Raw genomic sequence first — 19,786 nt, forward strand, 5'->3', positions numbered from 1 at the left:
TTTTCATACACGTGCTTCGAGATATAGATTTTAAGAACATTATATAAAATATTACGTTAAAATTATGTAAATTAGTGGATTACGCAATTTTATAAAATAATAAAGTTCGGCAAAGTCAAAGTTTTAACTTATCTAAACTTCGCGTCGTTTAAAACATTTATTCGCTGATAGATCTTTTTGGTTTTCTCATAAATATTTGACTATTTCGTTTTCTCCAGGGACTAGTCACTTTCGTTTCTATTTAGGATTAAACGATCTTTAGAATGGATCGAGTTGATGCATGACGCACGTGCGTATCGAGGGACGTACTAATAGAAAGTGATATATGGGAATTGATCTTTTATTATTTAAGCTATGGTCGATCTCGGATATGCATGGAATGCATATTTGCTAGTAACCTACTGTACACGAATCAATGTTTCCCTGAGGGGCGGTTGTAAATTTATCCGTGAAACGAGGGTTGTGTTAAACGAAATTTCTCCTGCCTACAATGTTGCCTAATGATCAAATAAATCAGAATATATATGAAACTATCGAAAAAATACAAAAAAAGTAGATAATATTTATTTAGATAAACTTTATTATCTCGTGTTTAATTAAATTTTTGATCGCCATATTAAAATGTAAAATGTGTAAAATGTATTAAGATCAAAATTAATTTTTTTGTATTTTATCGTAATAAATCTTTTGTCTATGAATGTAACCAATTATTTTATTCGAAATCCCGATCAAGATCTATCATATTCCAGAAATACATCTATGTACGGATGCTTTAAATCATTTTTATATCTACATTAGGGCCATATCGCGTTGTTACGTCATATTTTATTAAATTTTATTGAGGCTACATATCTTCGTTGGCGATGTCTATTGTACAACCATATTCAGCGTTCCGTTAACCGTTAATATCAGCGCATTAGCTGCTGGTATTTAAATTCGTGTACGAGTAATTACTCGCGATAGAGAATACAAAAACGACGATTACCGCGTTTGACACTCGATTAAATAACGACAGGCGAGTTTGCAATTACAAACGCGACAGGAAGACGCTTTTAAACCATCGATCACACATAGGGCAGGTAATCAAATTATTGTCGAAATAACTATGTAAAAACTTCAAGAGGTTTTGTGCACGACCCACGCTAACAATTTAGATCAAGGTTATATGTATTTAATAATAACCAAAATAAAAGTAGAGAATAAAATAAGTGAATAATTCCATATTCATCATACCCTTTCAAAGCTCTGTGTTTAGCTCGATAAAGAATCCAGAATCTTAGTTTTGTTATAACGGATCAAACTCTTATATTTCTTTTTTCCACATCTTATATCTTCCTCCCGTATTTTATCCTTCCCCAGCCTTTGTATGTACATCTATTCGACATATTCGTATCCGCGATCGTGATTCTCGCATTCAAATGCGTTCCGATAAAGAGCGGACGATCTGCGGCGACGGACAAACCGAAGCCACTTTGGTCCTTGAAGTAGCCAGACTCTAAGCGGGCGAGTGAGGCGACTGTGTATACAGTAGTGGTAATACATAATAAGATATGAACGGAGGGCATGCGGCATAATCATATATCATAAGGTATAGTGCGGTATGGCGAAATATTCCTCCGTCTACACGGAGTGCGCACACCAACGGGATCACTATCGCCATCACAACTACCACATCGCATCCATATAGATACACGCGAAGACTAACCTGAGGAGAAGGGTCCTTCCTCTCGTTCTTCATCCTCCCCCCCCTCTCTCTCTCTCTCTCCTACTCTATATCTTGTGTATATTCCCTATCCGACCACCGACTGAAACTCCACCACGGTGTACACGTATGCGGCTAACACCCGCATTCGAAACAAACGCTCGCGCGGCATGTGCACGAGGGATTTGGTACTGTTCCCTTAACTTTTCGAACAAGAAAACCGGAAGGAAACTTCCCGGGCGCGCCCAACGAGCGACACTGCGTGGGATAAACGGTTTGGTCAATGAATAAATAGAAAACCGGGAGAAAACTTGATGTACTAAAACGCTTCCGGATCTCGAGGCGTACACGCGTATCTGGGGATGCAGTCGTAATCATGGAGCTGTCCGATGCAGTTACAAAGAGCGTACTGCCGTTGACTTATAGCCAATGCGAATAAAAAAATAGATACGATCCTAGCTAGAGGCGATTTCACAGACATGTAACAGAATCGACAGAAAACTTTAACTGTATATATACATTAAAAACTAACTTCGTAGCACCTCAATATTTTCATTATAAATGTATATATAGCATATGAGAATTTTTAACTTTAATTAATCTCTAGTTTAGGTATTACTTTTTACTGAACTCACTTTGCAAAAGATTTCCTATTATTCCCTCCCTGTACTTGAGATGTTCTATACATTTTAAGTGACTAGTGTATCTTGTAATATTAATATTTTATTATAAGCACCAAAATGTGCTAAATAAATATATCGATAACGCACTAGAGCTTTTTACACATTTTTGCACAATTAATCGACAGTTGCATGTTCCAGAATTAAGTATTAGCGCTAATCTGTTATAATCCATCTATTTTAAGATAATGGATTTATGAGATATTATATTTGCACGCCATTATTTATAAAATATTGTTATTTTTAAAATTTAAAATATACATACGAATATTTACAAATGTCCTATATGCATCAACCACACAAATCCATTATCTCAAACCAAAATATAATAAAATTTGTCACTCACCGATACGATGCGCAGCAGCAGAGTTATTGAATAAAAGATGTTGAGCTGCAAAATACAAATAAATCCAAATTATAGTAGCGCCCAAGATAATTAAGATTTTAAGAAAGTAATAAGCGTATAAAATAATAATAAATAATTTATTTCGCAAATAACAAATAAAGTATTAAATAAAAAATAAATTACTCACTCCGTGGTTGCTCTGCCGTCGCCCGATGCCTCCCAGACCTCCACCTCCTCTCAGATTTCACTGTTGCACTCATATAGCACTCGCTCGCGAAAGCACAGTTGCACGTACGTACCTACAAATTATTAGAATATAACTATTGGTGCATGGCATTTTGCGGCACTCCGGATATTAGTCAAACACGATACGCACAGAAATTCTTATATTGTGATAGAAAAATTATAATCGCGAAAAAAAAGTACGATTATACGATTCTATACTATACGCTCGACATTCGTGATATTTCGTAAATCAGAAGCAATGCATTTTCATACATTAATTGTCTGTGTATAAGCATGAAATTTATGTTATACGATAAAAAAGAAATTAAAATATGGAGTCAATAATTATTTACTCTCCAATTAAACGCGTTACGGTGTTACTCAACTTGGAATCGATTTAGCACCTGCACAACGTTTCCTTAATACTCGAAAAATTTGAAAGTAATATCGGCATCTTTCGTGCTCATATCGTTCATATGAATTATTCGATCGGATAATTCGCGCACTATTCCGTACTTTTAATCTAAAAATAAATGAGACGTTACACCGAGAAGCCGCGACCCTTCCGAGAAAAACGCTCCGCGACGACCGCGACACAAATATATCTTATTATACCTGCGTGTGAAACGGAAATTTTTAAAGTTCGATATACGACGGTAGATGCGTTACTTGATTACGCGAAATTCATTCTCGGCGAGCGGAGAGACGCGGATTCGCCACTTCGCTTGCGTTAAATGAAATTGAAACTTGTTAAATTCGCCATATTCTATGGTGCGAATCAATGCAAATCAATTAATTCGACGCCACTCGCGAACGCCGAGAGACACGTCGATCGTACGGAAAAGCGGAAAAAGTGCATACATTGTCTCGAGACGAACCCGGGCCTATCGAGAGAACACTATTCGCGAGTCCGAAATTCACCTGCGTGCGTGAAACGGAAATTTTCGAAATTCACTTTACGCAATGACGGTAGATACGTTACTCCGACAAGATTCACTCTCTCGGCGTGAGCAAAGAGACGCGGATTCGCCACGAAATTCACTTGCGACAAATCAATTAATTCGACGCCTGCACTCGCGAACATCGAGAGACGCGATATGGATTTACATACGTGACAAGGCGATCGACCGTCGCTCAATTCCGACACTCCCGTTCGCTGGGTGAGATTCACACACGATCTTCCTTCTTCTTTAATCGGCACCTGTCTCCTTTCGTCGCGGCGTCACCAATATGGCCGGAAGATTCACGATCGATCGACGGTGACGACGGTAGAGAAGGTGAGAAACGCGGAGCGGCCTGAACATAGCTCCGAATTCGCACCAACCATTAACCAATACCCGCCCGCCGCGCCCGCGCCTACAGTGAATGAGTGAATAATAGGGAAAATTTGGAAAGAGTGGGGGGAAAGGTATACGTCACGTCGAGCGTCTCGCCTGGTGCGAGGCGCGGGGCGCGGGGCGCTAGGCGCGATGCTTCCAGGAATCCAGGAAAGCCGGGTGTCCAAAAAACGTAAACAACTCCGGCGATATAAACGGCCAGGTACAGTGACTGAGCGACGGCTCGCGAGCGACGCGAACTTTTTAAGTTCCATTCGATCTCTCCCTACGAAATAATAAATAAACCGTTTTTTCTGTTTACGGCGACGACTGCGACGAGTGCGATGAACAGAAATGCGAAACTTGTGACTCACGGCTAATTTCAAATAATGCCGTTCTCGTGTGATTGTAAACGCAAAATTCATACGCGGTGTCTTTTTAACATTACGCAAAATCGAGTTAATTCGTCTTGAATACACTAAACTCCAAAGCGTTATTTCGACCCAGTCGCATACGTATATATAACTTATTTTTCAATCTTGCGTGTTTAGTCGTTTTCGTGTAATATTCGCTCGTATACAATGAAGCCGGCGCGGGCGCCGCGGGCGCCGCTCGCCGCGTGAACGTTTGACGAACGTACCCCTCCCCTCTCCTTCCGATAATTAACGGCTATATTCATGCCGACGCGTAGCGAGAGGGTTCGACGACGAGTTGCGGCCGCCACGCACTTCTCGCAGTTCTCGCGTCTTTTTATCCGCCGGATGTGAATCTCGCGTGTGAACGAGGGTCGGGAGTGACGAATCGAGTGACGGGCGATCGTCTCGAGTGCACGGATGCCGCGATGGTCCGCGCGATCGTGATTAACGTGTCTCGCGACGTCCGAAGGCGGCGGCAACACAATCTACCTGTTCAATCATTGCATATGGCGAATCTCGGAGGTACTCCCGGTTCGACGACACGCAAATAAGTCGCGACTCGCTTTTTTCTATTTGTCGAAAACAAACCTCGCGTATATAAATAAACGGATCGGAGTGCTGTGCTTTTTGATAGAGTGACAGACGGTTATTATTTTCGATTATTTCGCCCGGCTTTTCTGAAAGGGACGTTCTCGCCCCCGCTCCCCGCGCTCTTCCCTTTTCGTGTATACGTGTCGCGCCTGCTCCGCGTTTCTCACGTTTTTTTGCTGGTCGAGAAAAAGTTTCGCGCGCGGACGAGTGTCCGGAGTATCCGGAGTCGTCGGAATCGATGGGTGATCGTCTCGATGCGTATGCAAATCCATACAATCGCGTCCTATCGCGTCACTGCACGTATTTCTCGAAAGTTTCGATTTCGCGGGAATTACGCGAGTGAATTATACACGGGGGAACATCCTTCGCCGCAATCGTCGCATAGCAGCGTGAAATTAGGCTGGCGTGACGTCACACGGCATTATAACGGTCAGTTCGGTTCGTCGATAGACGCAGTTGTTCGCGTCGTTACCTGCCGACTCGAAACGTGCCGCGCGAGTAACAATAAAGACACCTTTGCCTACGCTGCTATGTAAAATATATTTGATTCCATGTATTATATTGAAGAACGAACCATTAGAAAAGTATACCAATAAAATAGTAATGTATATAATTGCTTGCTCTATCATCATTCGAAAGAATAGGTTGCGTGAAATATTTATTTTAATGAATAGCTTCTATCCCGATATATCTACGAGTCGTCAATCGCAGAAATTGATAAAACGTTAATTGTAATAATCACGGAAACGTATTTTGATACTTGTCGGGGTATATCAAAGCAAACACCAAGGCCACATGCTAAAGAGTAATATTTCATTTGTCATACGCGACAAATTTTTTAAGCGTATTGATTGGCTAGATAGAAAATTTCTTGAGACTCGAGAACTTTTCGTCACTCTGAAATATTATTTTATTACTTTATTCTGAATATACTAGGCACTTTATAGTTTATATAATAGATAATTTTGAAATATTCGGTGTCTTGCATTTTACATTTACTTTGTCAAAGGTGATATTGCACATTCGCAATATAATTTATCTAATTATAACAATCTCGATTTTTTGATGACACATAATCTATATTGTATCGTCCATATTACGTTACATATGTAATTACACAATAATCTTCCGATAATCTGATAATAGGAAATATTAATTCATTAATTGAATAATTTAATAATAATAATGTTTGCAGTAATTTTCTATTTTCTTCTTTGTAAAAAAAAAGATAAAGTACGAAAATCTTGAAGAAGTTCTGCAAGCAGTACTATTTCTTACGAGCGAAAGTATGTATACTGCGCACATACATCTTTCTAACGAGATTTAGTTGCCATGAGAAACGCGCGATTTTGATACTCTATGCGTTTTAATTCATAAACAACACTTTATCACGAAGTTCATACTTTTGGTGAGAACGACCGTATTTAAAGTCATGTTTCTGTTAAAACGTTTGATCGTGTATTCCATTATCATATTCCTATGCGGCAAGTTAATCTTATTTTTGTGACTCTTCAAGTCCAACGTTACATAAGATATCAAAAATTTAAAGAGAAATAATAATAAATTATTTTATACTTTCCAGAATTAAGATAAATTTTACTTTTCAAAGAAAGATTAGATTTATATATAATATTGTGCGACGATAACTCCTTGGTCGAAGGAATTAATGTGAAATTGCAAGGGATAGATTATTTGAAAGAAATATATTTTACGAAATGAATATTTTATTGAAATTATATCAAAGTAAAGTAATAATGTTTTAAAGCGACAATATACAACGGCTGACAAGCGATCGTAGTGTTTCTTTGGCGGCACTGAACATGCAGGCGCGTATGCCAGGATCTCTCGTATTGTCACTCACGCGGTATAACTGGAGTAGATAGTGGCAGGAATCGTTCCGTGTGTCTTTATCTTACTTTCCGTATAGCAACAAGTACCAAAATAAGTTTCTGTGATTATTACAATTAACGTTTTATCTAATTCTGCGATTGACGACTCATGTATCGGGGTAAAGGCTATTCATTAAAATAAATATTTCACGCAACCTATTCTTTCGAATGGTGATGAAAAAAGCAATTATATAAATTACTATTTTATTGGCATACTTTTCTAATATAGTTATTTCTTTAATAATATGTAGAGTCAAATATATTTTACATAGCGCCTTGAATTTCTTATCAATTTAAACGTAATTTTGTTTATTATATATATATATTTAAAAGTGCGGAGTAATGCGCTAATTGTCGGATCGGATAATAAAATGGTACCAACATAAAAGATGCCGCTAATCATTTTCGAATTATTAAGGAAACGTTATAAGTGCTAAACGGATCGATTTCGAGTTAAGCAACGTCACGCTGTATTTAATTAGAAAATAAATAATAGTAATCGATTCCGTATTTTAATATTTCTCAACCGTGTAACAAAGGGTACATTTGAGCCGGAAGCAGCTAGCCGAGCGGTTAAATGTGATAGGCTGGATCCGGAATTAAAAATCAATCATATTCAATCACGGGCTAGCTGCTTTGCCTGCTCGAACGCGCCTATAAATTAAATGCTAGCAATTTATAAAAAGCCTTCATCTCTAATTTGCGAGATAATTACAAGTATCGAACGGATCGTAACTTCGTGCGAATATACTCTTTTTTTTCACGTAATTCTTTCTGTCGCAGTATAAGAAAGTGCGCATCGCGTCTGATTAACAGGAGTTCTGCAAAATGCCGCGTAATCGTCATATTCCGATAATTAGTACGTGCGCGATCGTAATTAATCGTATTTCCGCGAGTGAGTAGTGTCGTGTGAGTGTAACAGAGAAATCTGAGAGGAGGAGGATGCCCGGGAGGTATCAAGCGACGGCGGAGCAACCATGAAGTAAATAATTTATTATTTGTGATGTTATTCGATACTTGCGAGATTAATTATTTACAACTAATTTATGCGTTTAACAATTATTTTCTTCAAACATAAATTAATTTCGACGTTGCTAGAATGTGGATTTATTTGCTCTTAATATTTCTTATTAAATCATTTCGCTGCTGCGTGTTATAATTGAGAAACACCGATTTTATTTCAATTTGAAGTATACTTAATGAATTTGTAAAAATCTATAGATGTACATTGGATGCTCAGAAAGGTGTTCGAGTTACAACACACACATATTATAAGAATAAAATTATTGAAAGACTGAGAAACAGTAAATTTGTACATTGTATTGTTGAGTTTCGTGCTCACAAATAAGGAATGTATATCTCTTGAGATATATAAAATTTTATTTTTAATTAAATTCAAGTATAATTTTTTATACAAGGTTTATGTAATGACTATAAATATGGATGTTACTCATTTCTCCATTTCATTTATTTTCCATTTTAATAATTTCCTCGGGAATTTCCTCAAAATCTGTTTGTTATTGTGTATTTTTATGTTTTTATTTGTTTGGAATAGAATCAATACATTCACGCAGCGTCTGTTTTTTACCAATTTTTTATCACTTCGTACTGTTCTTTTCTATAAAATTGAAAACAACAATATGAATAATTATAACTAATGGGTTGTAACAATTAATGGTGTGTAGAAAAGAATTTTTTGTATAAGTTATATACAAACTGAACGAAAAAGCTTTATTACTCTATAAATTAATCGTAATCATGATGGAATTGGTTAAATAAATTGTTAAGAATATTTAATCTATCTACACAAATTTATGAACGCCAGCACTGATCAGGATAACTCATAAATTGTGACTGAAGCTCACAGTATCGATTTTATACAATCAGCGTAATCAGTTAATAATGAATAATTGAAATTCAAGCACTATTGAAATCACAATTGTTATTGCGGTCGCACCGAAAGTGACATTATAAATCAATTTTCTGCTTACAGGGTATTGATATGTAAACTAAAAATACCTATCTTAATAGATTATTTTAACGATTAACGTGCGGTTCTGCGATTGATTTATTTACATTAGTTAATTAGCAATTAACAGTTAATTAACCATTAATCTGTCGACTCGCCTTTTGTCCGATATCGATTTTTTTCTGCTTTTTCTTTATTTTACTTGATATATAGTTTTTCCAATAATAGCACCGTGTTATAAATTTCAGAAGAAGCTAAAGATGTATTACACTTTCTAGATTGGAATAGAGTAAACTTGTGAAAAGTTATCTTTCTCGGAAAAAATAACAAGTATTAAGCTTTTGCGAGAGAACGCTTGGTTTTTTTTCGCGCAAAATAGTTGTCATATGTTGTCGCGACGGTAAAAAGAATCAATTAGACCGAACCTAGAAACGAGCGAGGTCAATATACCTCGAGCATTCCAAGTACTGATATTTACAGCGTAATTAACGATTGAACCGACACGGATTGTCACGGGGTTTACTGGGAGACCCCGTTTGCGAGTGTGTTTCTCGTACGCGCGGGAAGTAAGCGAGTGTTCCGTAAATTTCTTACGATAGCATTTCCGTGACTTATTACCGCAGCAGGCGAGAAGCGTTAGTGGTGCCGCGTCGACTAATGGCGCCATGTGGCGGAATGTGGCTAGAAAATAAGAAGGCATAAGTAAAAAAACGTTACAAATCCACCCCACGGTATTGGACGCTGTATCGGCCATAACGTTAAACGACAATATAGGACCGGCGCCCTTCGTCATGCGAAAGTCCGAAACGGCCTTACCCCCATTAAATGTACTTATATAAGATACTAGCCGGTGGGCAGCCAACCTCGCATCAATCACGATAATAGGACAATAAATATCTGACCGGCAGGCGACTGCCCGGCTAAGATCAAAAGTGCAGTAGCTTGCAATTTCTGCCCGATTTCCTGCCGATATTCGCTCGCAATAACTCAACCTTCACATCTGTAATATGTAATCGCTCCCCTATCGCGGTCTAAGCCTCGCATTAAAGTGTCACCCTGATCCATTCCCTTTCTCCCCCTCGGTGTCGAAGTACGCAATATTCTGTGCAACAGTTCGATAGTTTGCAGGCAAGATTTGTCGCTTCCTAGCATAGCTTGCTACGTAGGCTGCAAAAGGCAAAACGGATCTCACACTTGGCCAGTCAGAAAATTCCTCGATTTTGTTTACGCGATGGTACGAAGGCGATAAAGAATTCCGACTTTCCTTGTGTCACCTCCATTCGTGAACACAGGAATGTCTTTTTAGCGGATCATAGCAGCAGGATTATTTGAAATTGCTGTGAGAATTGAATTAAGTAAGACTAAATGACAGAATAATTAACTATTAGATTTTTGTTTCTGATTAAAATTATATTTTATTATCAGTGAATGTGATGTAAATTTTCATTTATTCTATTTTACTGCTACTTTTTATCATATTAATTGCACGTTTTACTTTTATCGATTTTTTCTCTTGCATTTTATTATTGTTTAAATTAAAAGCACATCAAATTTGATATATTTTATCTATTTTTTTAAATCATATTAGTTACGTAAAGATATTAAGGTAAAGATCTTTAATTTAAATTATTAAACATTAATATCGTATAATTTTCAATATTAAATTAAAACTTGGAAAAACTCTTTGTAAAGGCATTATCGTCTTTTTGCGTCTATTTTTTTATTTGTGTGTGAACAAATATTTTAAGAAAAATTAATAAAAAATATAACCTTTAGACGAGTAAATTTACAAAATAGTGCAGACTCGAGGCTGCTTGATGGGACACGAGGTATCGATAGTCGTCATTTTGCTCGGCAGTTAGAATACTAGGTCGACCTCGTTTCGCGATCGGTTTATTCAAAACGGAAGTTTGGATATACGCCTAGAGTAATACGAAAGTGGCGTATCGGATGGAAACTTCACCTTTTAATATATAAATATGGCAAGAGGCAGGGTTCAGCATAAGGCGCGTGTGCATTAACTGTTCAAAACTACGACATGTAAACTTGCTTTTCTCCCCTATAAACCATAAAACAACGGACTCTGGACCGGTAGACGACCTCGCAACCCGCTAACTATTAAAAGTTGCAAATTGCTGCAGACACACTGCGGGGCCCCGTGTTCGTGTACTGGCCGTCTTGGGCACTCGCGCGCGTTCGTCCTATCCTAACTTACTTTACTTACCAGACTTACTCGCTTCCTTACTTATATAGTCACTCGTTTACTTACTTATTCCCCGCTTCGTATTCCTTATCCTTTGCACTTTTCCGCGCTGCGGTTTTCCCCCGTTAACATTACTTGTTCTTGTCACACTTGTTCTTATACGCCCACACACATTATACTTTTTTCTTTCTGAAACAACTAATCTAGCAGAAATCTCGAGAAATGTGATTAAACGTTAAGTATTAAAATAACGAAATAGCAGAGCAGATATATATTATTTGTTATTATATTTGTTAGAATTTGACTGTGTACTGTGTGTAACTACTATCTCCTGTCATTCATTCCATAACTAACGAAGCTATCAGCCGGGTAGAGATAATTTATATTCAGGATTGCTATATAATAGACAATAACGCAGATTATTTAACTTCTGTACACACACCAGTATTCAATATACTATCCGGCAAACTATTTGCTATACGGTTAGTTTACCGTTTAGTTGCGGCGTCCCAATGTCGCTTCCAAATATATTTTGTAAAATAGTTTACGATACGCGGCTGGCTGATAATCGTACAAAGCACCGCGTGGGCGTAAATGCTTTATCAAGCGGGACGGAATATTTTGCCTCTGTTCGCACATTTCGCTATAATTCGGTTCAATTATCATTCGATTATATCGATTTTCGAGGTATGTATTTAGCATCGGCGTACAAATGCGGGTCCGCAAAATTACGAAAAATATGTCCGCGCGGAGACGCAAATCCCACGAACAGTTAAATCAAAAGCGTTATCAAAATCGAATACCAATTTACATCAATTTCTTTAGCATATGTATTGTAAAATGTACGTGCGAATATCTAATATAATAAAGAATTTTTGCTACTTTACTTTACAACAGAATTTCTTCGCTTTATTACGTGCCGATAGCCACAAATTGTTAATTTTACATTCGACTATATTGTGTCAGCTTTATAATGAAATGTTAATGCCACTTTTAAAAATTACTGGCAGAAACTCAATAAATTTATCATTAATCAACATATCCGCGTTTTCATGTTAAAATATATTTTTAATGCGATATATTTCGTGCATTGCAATTTTTTACAGGATATTTTATGTTATCTCAGTTAAAAGTAAGAAAAAAAATACATTGAAAAAATCTGGTACGCGAGTTTCGCTGAATATAATTCAACTTGAAAAATATTAAAAGCACGTAAAAAGAAAGTTGTCGTTTGGTTGTACGGTCTTTATTAAAATAACCGTCTTTCTAATTGCTCCGTCTTAAAGCGCTTTTTTATCTCAGCCTATGCGCCAGTTTCATAAACCCTCATAATCCAAGAGAGTTAAATACCGTACCTGCCAGAGACTGCACGAACGACGCCGAGGGTCGACTATGCCGACGGCCAAGAAAATGAAAAGTAACGATTCAATATCAACGCTACGCGGGTTGCGTGTAGCGAATTAACACGTACTGATACGGCTGGTGTGTCGTCCATGTTGGTGACACCATTCTTCCATTAACCCTGTCTACATTTTCTGCGTATCGTGCGCGTGACTTTTATTATTCGCGTGCTTCTATCTGATGCGTAACATTTTACTATTTCCTGCTTATATCATGCTCGTGAAATCTATCACGCCATTAATTGCCAATATAGGATTACGCAAAGGAACGAAATCGCTGAAGAATGCATTTTAAATTGATTTTAGTTTGATTAAAATTATATTTAAATTAAATATAAAAGTACATTGTTAAGAAAAATGTGTCGATGAATTCAACACATGTTTTTATATAGAAATTTCCCAGAGGGCTTATTAATTGCCAATATTATATTTTATAAGAGACGTCGGTATTGCACATCCGCGCTGTCTGAAAGGGGAAAAAAAAACAATACGTTGTCGATAAAATCGATAGACTTCTATCATTCGTGGCGTACTCTCTATTAGAGATTTTTGACAAAAGAAGATATCAAATCAATAATGGGCGATATACGCGTATAATAATTTAAGTTACTCTTCTAAACTAACTTGGCTCTTTGCAAACGTTCCGTACGTTGCGAAATTCAATACAGCAAAACTTATTCCGCGGCTTGCTCGTCGTAGTTCCGTCGCTTTTACGTATTTTCATTTTTTTCCTGGACCGCGATCGATTCCACCGAAATGACTTTTACTATCTATCGAATATCTGCGACGCTACGAGCGGGTACACGGTGATGCATAAAGAATCCAGTTTACGGCGTCTGTTAGGACTCGACGATACCCGACACGTCCCATTTCCGCCACCCGACGTCTTCTCCAAAGTGAAACCACTTCCTCGCTGCCGGAATCTGCAGATCCGATTTAGAAGTAATGTGATCGATTCTCCTAAGTTTGTCTAAGAAATTTCGGTAGCTCTAAAAGTCAATAGCAACGCAGAATGTGGATTTATAAAAACAGTTTACGAGTAAGGAAATGACTAGCTATAATAGCTTCAATAAATTCTATTTAATCTCGACTTATAATTCATATTTGTATTCATTATTGCTGATACATGATTATTAAATTAGCTATCAATCTAACCGCTTTATAATTAAATATCTTTTTCTACAATTATGATCTCAATCAAACTTAATTAGTGTAGGAAATAATATTGTTTTCTGTACTATGATATATATATTTATATATATCGATTTTTTTACGTTTTGTATATTGTACTAGATTAAAGAATATTATAGTAAAACTTATCAAATGTTGATATTAAGTTTAATCTTTTGTAGAAAGAGTTGTCTTTGTTTTATAAAAGTTTTATAAAAGTCGTTTTATAAAAGTTAAAAATTATATGCTGACGTAATTGGAGAAAACAATTTGACGCGTTTTAAGATTGCCTGTATAATATCAATATTTTTTAAGCTTGCTGAAAATTGTGTCTCTTCACGTAGAATTAAACGCATTCTTTCTTTTTTAAATGTTTCAGGAGATGAAAGTTAACTGGGCGACGTCGCCGGGTAACCAACCAAAACAGGACACGAGCAGTGAGTATGCCCACAGTTTTCAGATTTTCGTCTTTACACGAAAAATATTTTTAGCACCGTGCGTTTTGCCTTTGATCCTATACTTGCTCGACTTGTTGGACTCGCATACTAATTGGTCCGAGCAGAGAATTACTCTAAAAGAGAATTTTTTAAAGCTGTTTCGTCGCAAAGTAAAATGCATTTTGGGCTGATTACGACATATATTATGCAAAAAATGTTAGGTAAAAATATTGTTCAAAAATGTTAGGAAAATTTTATTAAACAATATCGACAATAATACGTAAAGCATAAACAAAGAGGTTAAAGAAGTTCAATCTAACATTTCCACATTAATCTAATATTTATAACATTAATGAAATCTAGCAATATAAATAAAGCAATAATATCTTGTTTACAAAATTTGTGCTAAAAATTTGTTATTATTTAATTGTAATTAAACGGAATATTATACCGCTTATTTATCATTATTGCGATATTAATGCAATATACTTTTGTGTGCATTTTTAACATATGTTATCTATCAAAATATACGTAAGTAAAATATACTTTATGAAATATGTATACTTATATTTATATCGTTAATTTATTATTTTTATAATGCTTGTGAAACACATATATAAAAATTGATTTTACAAATCAATTATTTCTTAAACGCTATGATAAAAGTATAACTTGCAGCTTTTTAATAATAAAGTATATAGACTGGAAGTTTAAAAAAAACTACAAATATTAATTACAATAATCAGATTATATTTTTAAAAATATAAAAAGACTTGTTTATTTTATTTTATTATTATTCCAATTTCCATTCTCTGTTTAAATATCAATTTAAATACTAATTTTGCAAAAAAAAGTTTATATATTTTGATGTATGGAACGTTTTATACCTATATCTGCAAAAAACCATTATATGTTCTCTTTTAATGATTATTTCACAAAACCCATTATTGTAGAATAAAGATTAAATTAATTTACCGGCTAAAATAAAATAATTCAATACCAGTGACATTAAATTAATATTCTATTTAAAAAAATGTATTTATTAATTGTTAATAATATCATTTTACTTTGATTCCACACAACTATAATTACTCGTATGTTTAATCGAATGAAATATTAATCGAATGTTTAATGACGACGAATGTTTGAGACTTTTGTTACCAGTATATACATTGGCAATGAAAACCTCTGTGTAGAAATGTTAATGTACGGTAATACAATTTCTCGTAGAAAAAATTCGAATCGTGCGTGAATACAAATGGCTTCACTAAAAATGCTTTGTTTTTTTTTTACTATTCATGACAACGTGTTGCAGTATTTTTATGTAAAATAATTATTTTTTTATAAAATATTAATATAGTTATAACATAATGCTTAAGTAATGAAAATAAAAGTATTCTCTTGAAAAACATTTACTATATTTATGCATGATAGAAATCAATTCCAAGAATCGTCACAATCCGACAAAAGCTATTATAGTTTTTACATTCGATTCAACGCGTCGGAAATAAATTTCCCAGCATCTCGCAGTGCATAGTTTTCATCGTCTACATCCCAGTTTTCTTATTGTCGAAAAACGAAATTGTATTACTGGAACATCACCTTACAAAAATACATAACGAACGTAAATTAATCAATGCTGAAAAATAATTATCCATCCTGATGAAGGATAATTGCAATTTTATTTCTGGATTGGACAAAAAGTGCTATAATGTACTTTATTTATTCCAATGTAAAATAAATTAAAAATATCTTACATAAAAATATTATTATACGTATAAAAATCTTATTTGTATATAAGCATAGTACCGCGACATATTTTCTTACAAGTTTCATCGCGGATTTTTAAGTGCACAGTTATAATTTTGTCGTAATCATGTATAATTTATTATTTCAACGTTTGTGTACGTAGATAAAGCATAGGATATTCAGTGAAATGGGACTTGGTGTAATACAGTTCCATGTATTTCTAGAATAACTTCTACGCGTAAGGCTGTCCGGTACAGCGGTAGTTCGGGATTAAGCGTACGTCCCTTGTGATAATCTCTTTTGCTTCCTGTGTCTGGGATCCCCAGAGAATCAGCCATAAACCATGAAACCCGTCATAACTACTTTCTTCCCACGATCTCTGTACGCTCGTGCGCATAGGAAGGTTGATATAAATGCATATTATGTGATGCAAACTGGACGAATTAGAAAAGATTTTTCGATTTTTTTTCTTTTTACAAAAACATTATATTGTCTCTTACGTTTGCGGAATGACAAGCATGACGTGGACTCACGTATTTGAGAGATACAATTGATTTGCAACAATGCGTGAACGATACGAATGATGAGTGAAATTCACTAACTACATCTCGAAATCCGTCGACATCGACTTTCGCGCGCGGACCGGGCAACCTGAAATAATTTAACAAGCGCGCATGACGGCTAAATAAATATCACAGGAAGATTCCTCCCGCCATTACGTGCTCGTTACACGTGTGAAAAGATGCGCGGTCGCGTCTCTGTGGATATGCCCTATTATATATGTAACCGGCAGGCGGTCGTACGCGTGTGCGTGCTTGAAATTCAGTGAGGGCGGCAGCAATATTTAACTCAGTCTGAAATTCCTCTTTTTATGGACTTGTAAAACCGTGACAGGCACATGGGACCCGATCCTGCTTCTCCTCCCTCCCGTCCTTCGTCCCTGTCGTTTTGCCCGCCACCCCTTGTTGCTATACCTGCATCCCCCTCGCTCTCGAACCCGAGACTCGCTCACACCCGCTGACGCGGTTAGATAGCAGTCTCGTATCTCTCTTGTCGTCCTCTTTTCCATCGCCGGCCGACAGTCTGCTACCTACCTACCTACCTACCTACCTACCTACGATCACCTTCTTCACTTCTCTTTTTCCTTCGGCGCGGCGTCGCTATCCACCCACGCGTACCTACCGGAGCACTCTCCTCGCTCGAAGCACTATTTCTCCTCGGCGACAAATGCAAAACTAAAACGTATTCTCCTCTCCTCTATTCTCTCTGTAAATATGCCGGTATAGCTGCCAGCATGGCCAGAGTTTTCCCTTCGCTTTTGTTTCCTACCGCCTCTCCCTCCCCGTCGCCGCGTCGCCGTGCATCGTCTGCCTTCGCCATCCTCTTCACGATCATATGTATGTAGCATTCGGCGAATAGATACAGGGAGAGGTGTTATGCGGCGGCAACTGGAACGACGGGTTGTTTTACTTTTCCGCGAGAGATTGCTAGTAAACTCCACCGCCGATGCACCTGCGCACATTTTGCGGCTCTGACTCTTATACGTCGCGCTTCCGTGTAAAAGTACGTTGGTCCACGAGACTGTAATAAAATAGGAGAGAAATCTTAATACGTGTTAATTTTTGCTTTCTCTAAGGAAATAGCTATTGAGGAATTTGCAACTGCATTATGTATGAATGATTCTATTTATTTATAGTTTTTTTATTCATTTATGTTATAGATATAAAACAATACCGTATGACAGTTGCAGAATTTTTGTATATACACATATTAATTATCTTAATTTTTATGTTAGAAAAAAATATATTTTGTATTTCTAACGCGTTAATTAAGGTTTCAGAAATGTTAGTATACTTCAAAATTTACGCAGAATTAAACATAGTCTCTCAAGTTTCACATAAAGCTAGAAAATCGTGTTATTTATATTGAAGAAGAATTTGTAACTAATAAAGTATAAACCGAGTCAAACTAAAATTGTGAAGACTCTTCGCTAGATTGAAGCACGTTTGTACTTCATATCGGGAAACTTCGAGTATTTATTTCGCAGCTGAGTGTCATCATAGATAGCAGTATTCGTGACGGATCGAAACGATATATGAATGTTTGCGGAATGTCTCTACGCGATGGCAGGTTGTATTAGTCTTAGGTCAGTACCAGCTGGTGTGGACTGTGACTTTAAGACCGGTCGTTTATGCGAGTGTCATAATACGCAGTCGTGGGATCTAACGCGACGTATATTCCGCAAAGATGAAAATATAACGGCTGAAGATGGCCGGCATGGAAGCGTAACAAACGGCGATAGTACGAGCGGCGAATTGCGATAAAATATTTTGGACTTTCATGTCTTGTAATATATTTATCGTAGAAAACAGCCGTGCCTGTAAGTATAGCAGAGCTTCATAATTTTTACTTAAAACAAATAGCAGTTATCTGCGGACTTTAAGGAGCAAAAGATCTTCATACTTTTAAGGAAAAATTATGAACTCCAGTCTCTTACTTAGATGTGCGATTTTACGATACACAGATAAATATATGCATATGCGTCAATACGTATATTCTCGAAGGGATATTTCGGCTTTGCTGAAATTAGCGATTTCCCGAAACTTAAAGCGACAACATTTGCAATATGATTTGCATAATTGCTATTTGTGTAATTGCAATTTCAATTATCTCAATCGCTATATGCAGATTTGCCTATAATCCCTTACAGTGATAGTGACCCCGATATTATAGATCAATTTCACCCGAACCCCTTTAATAGCGACATGCAATCTCCGCGCCCACATCGTTGTAGCTACAAATAGATACCGACCCGTCGCTAGATATAAAAGGAGGAAGTTCGGAAAAGAGAAAAATTCCTTGTTCCACTTTTCTTCTCTGATCGTTGTCAGGAAAGGTAGTGGCGCAGAGAAAAAGGAACGGGAAAGAAAAAGCGGGGGAGGGGGGAAGGAGAGAAGAATAAACAAAGAAAGAGGATTGTGGCGAAAAGCTTTGGATTGGGTTTGGCTAGCTGACTGTGTAATCGTGCATCGTTTTTCCTGCATTATGAATTGCGTCAGGGGATAATCGCGCCAGTATTTACGAGGCTTTTCAACACAAAGGAGTTACACCTTGAGTTCCACTTCTCTATTCCGTTTATCTGCGGCAAGAAGCGTTTACTGTTAAACCATAAGCCGCATGTCTTTGCCATTTACCTGCATTATTGCCGTTATTGCAAACTCTATTTCTCACGTCCTCCTTTTGCATGTCCATTCGCTTACGCCTTAGTATTTTGCATTTCCACGATGGCATCATATATCTCTTTTACATCGGACTGCGTTTTTGCAATTTGTATTTTACGATCCGCAAATGTAATTGCATCGATTTTCCAATCCGGATATAAATTTGATTCAGTTGCCAATTTATCCTTGCGCTAGTTCGATTGATAGATTACGAAAATATTCTTTAATACGTTCGAATAGAACTTCGAGAGAAAAAATTATCAATTTACTAAAAATTCACGATTTACGATCAGTGCGAGGTCAATTGATATCAATTAAATTATAACGGATTGCTGAGGTTGCTCATTTACATATGCATTCTGCGAACACAAGTATTCTAATATACATACATTCACGAGGAATCCGTGTTTAACTGGCGACACGATGCAGATCAACGAACCGAGAAAATAGGATGAGCCGCGGGAGACAAGTG

At 36.6% G+C, this 19,786-nt stretch overlaps 1 protein-coding gene across 7 annotated transcripts in view; it reads left to right on the forward strand.

The window, feature by feature from the left end:
* LOC139808652 (nucleolysin TIAR) overlaps positions 1–19,786 on the forward strand; it is a 524,179-nt gene that overhangs the window by 282,199 nt on the left and 222,194 nt on the right. For all 7 annotated transcript variants that reach the window (XM_071770864.1, XM_071770869.1, XM_071770867.1 and 4 more), the window contains one exon: positions 14,287–14,344. In XM_071770864.1, coding sequence (XP_071626965.1) covers positions 14,287–14,344 — 58 coding nt within the window. The remainder of the gene's footprint in view (positions 1–14,286; positions 14,345–19,786) is intronic.

The sequence above is a fragment of the Temnothorax longispinosus genome, chromosome 2, assembly GCF_030848805.1.
Source record: "Temnothorax longispinosus isolate EJ_2023e chromosome 2, Tlon_JGU_v1, whole genome shotgun sequence".
Classification (NCBI taxonomy): domain Eukaryota; kingdom Metazoa; phylum Arthropoda; class Insecta; order Hymenoptera; family Formicidae; genus Temnothorax; species Temnothorax longispinosus.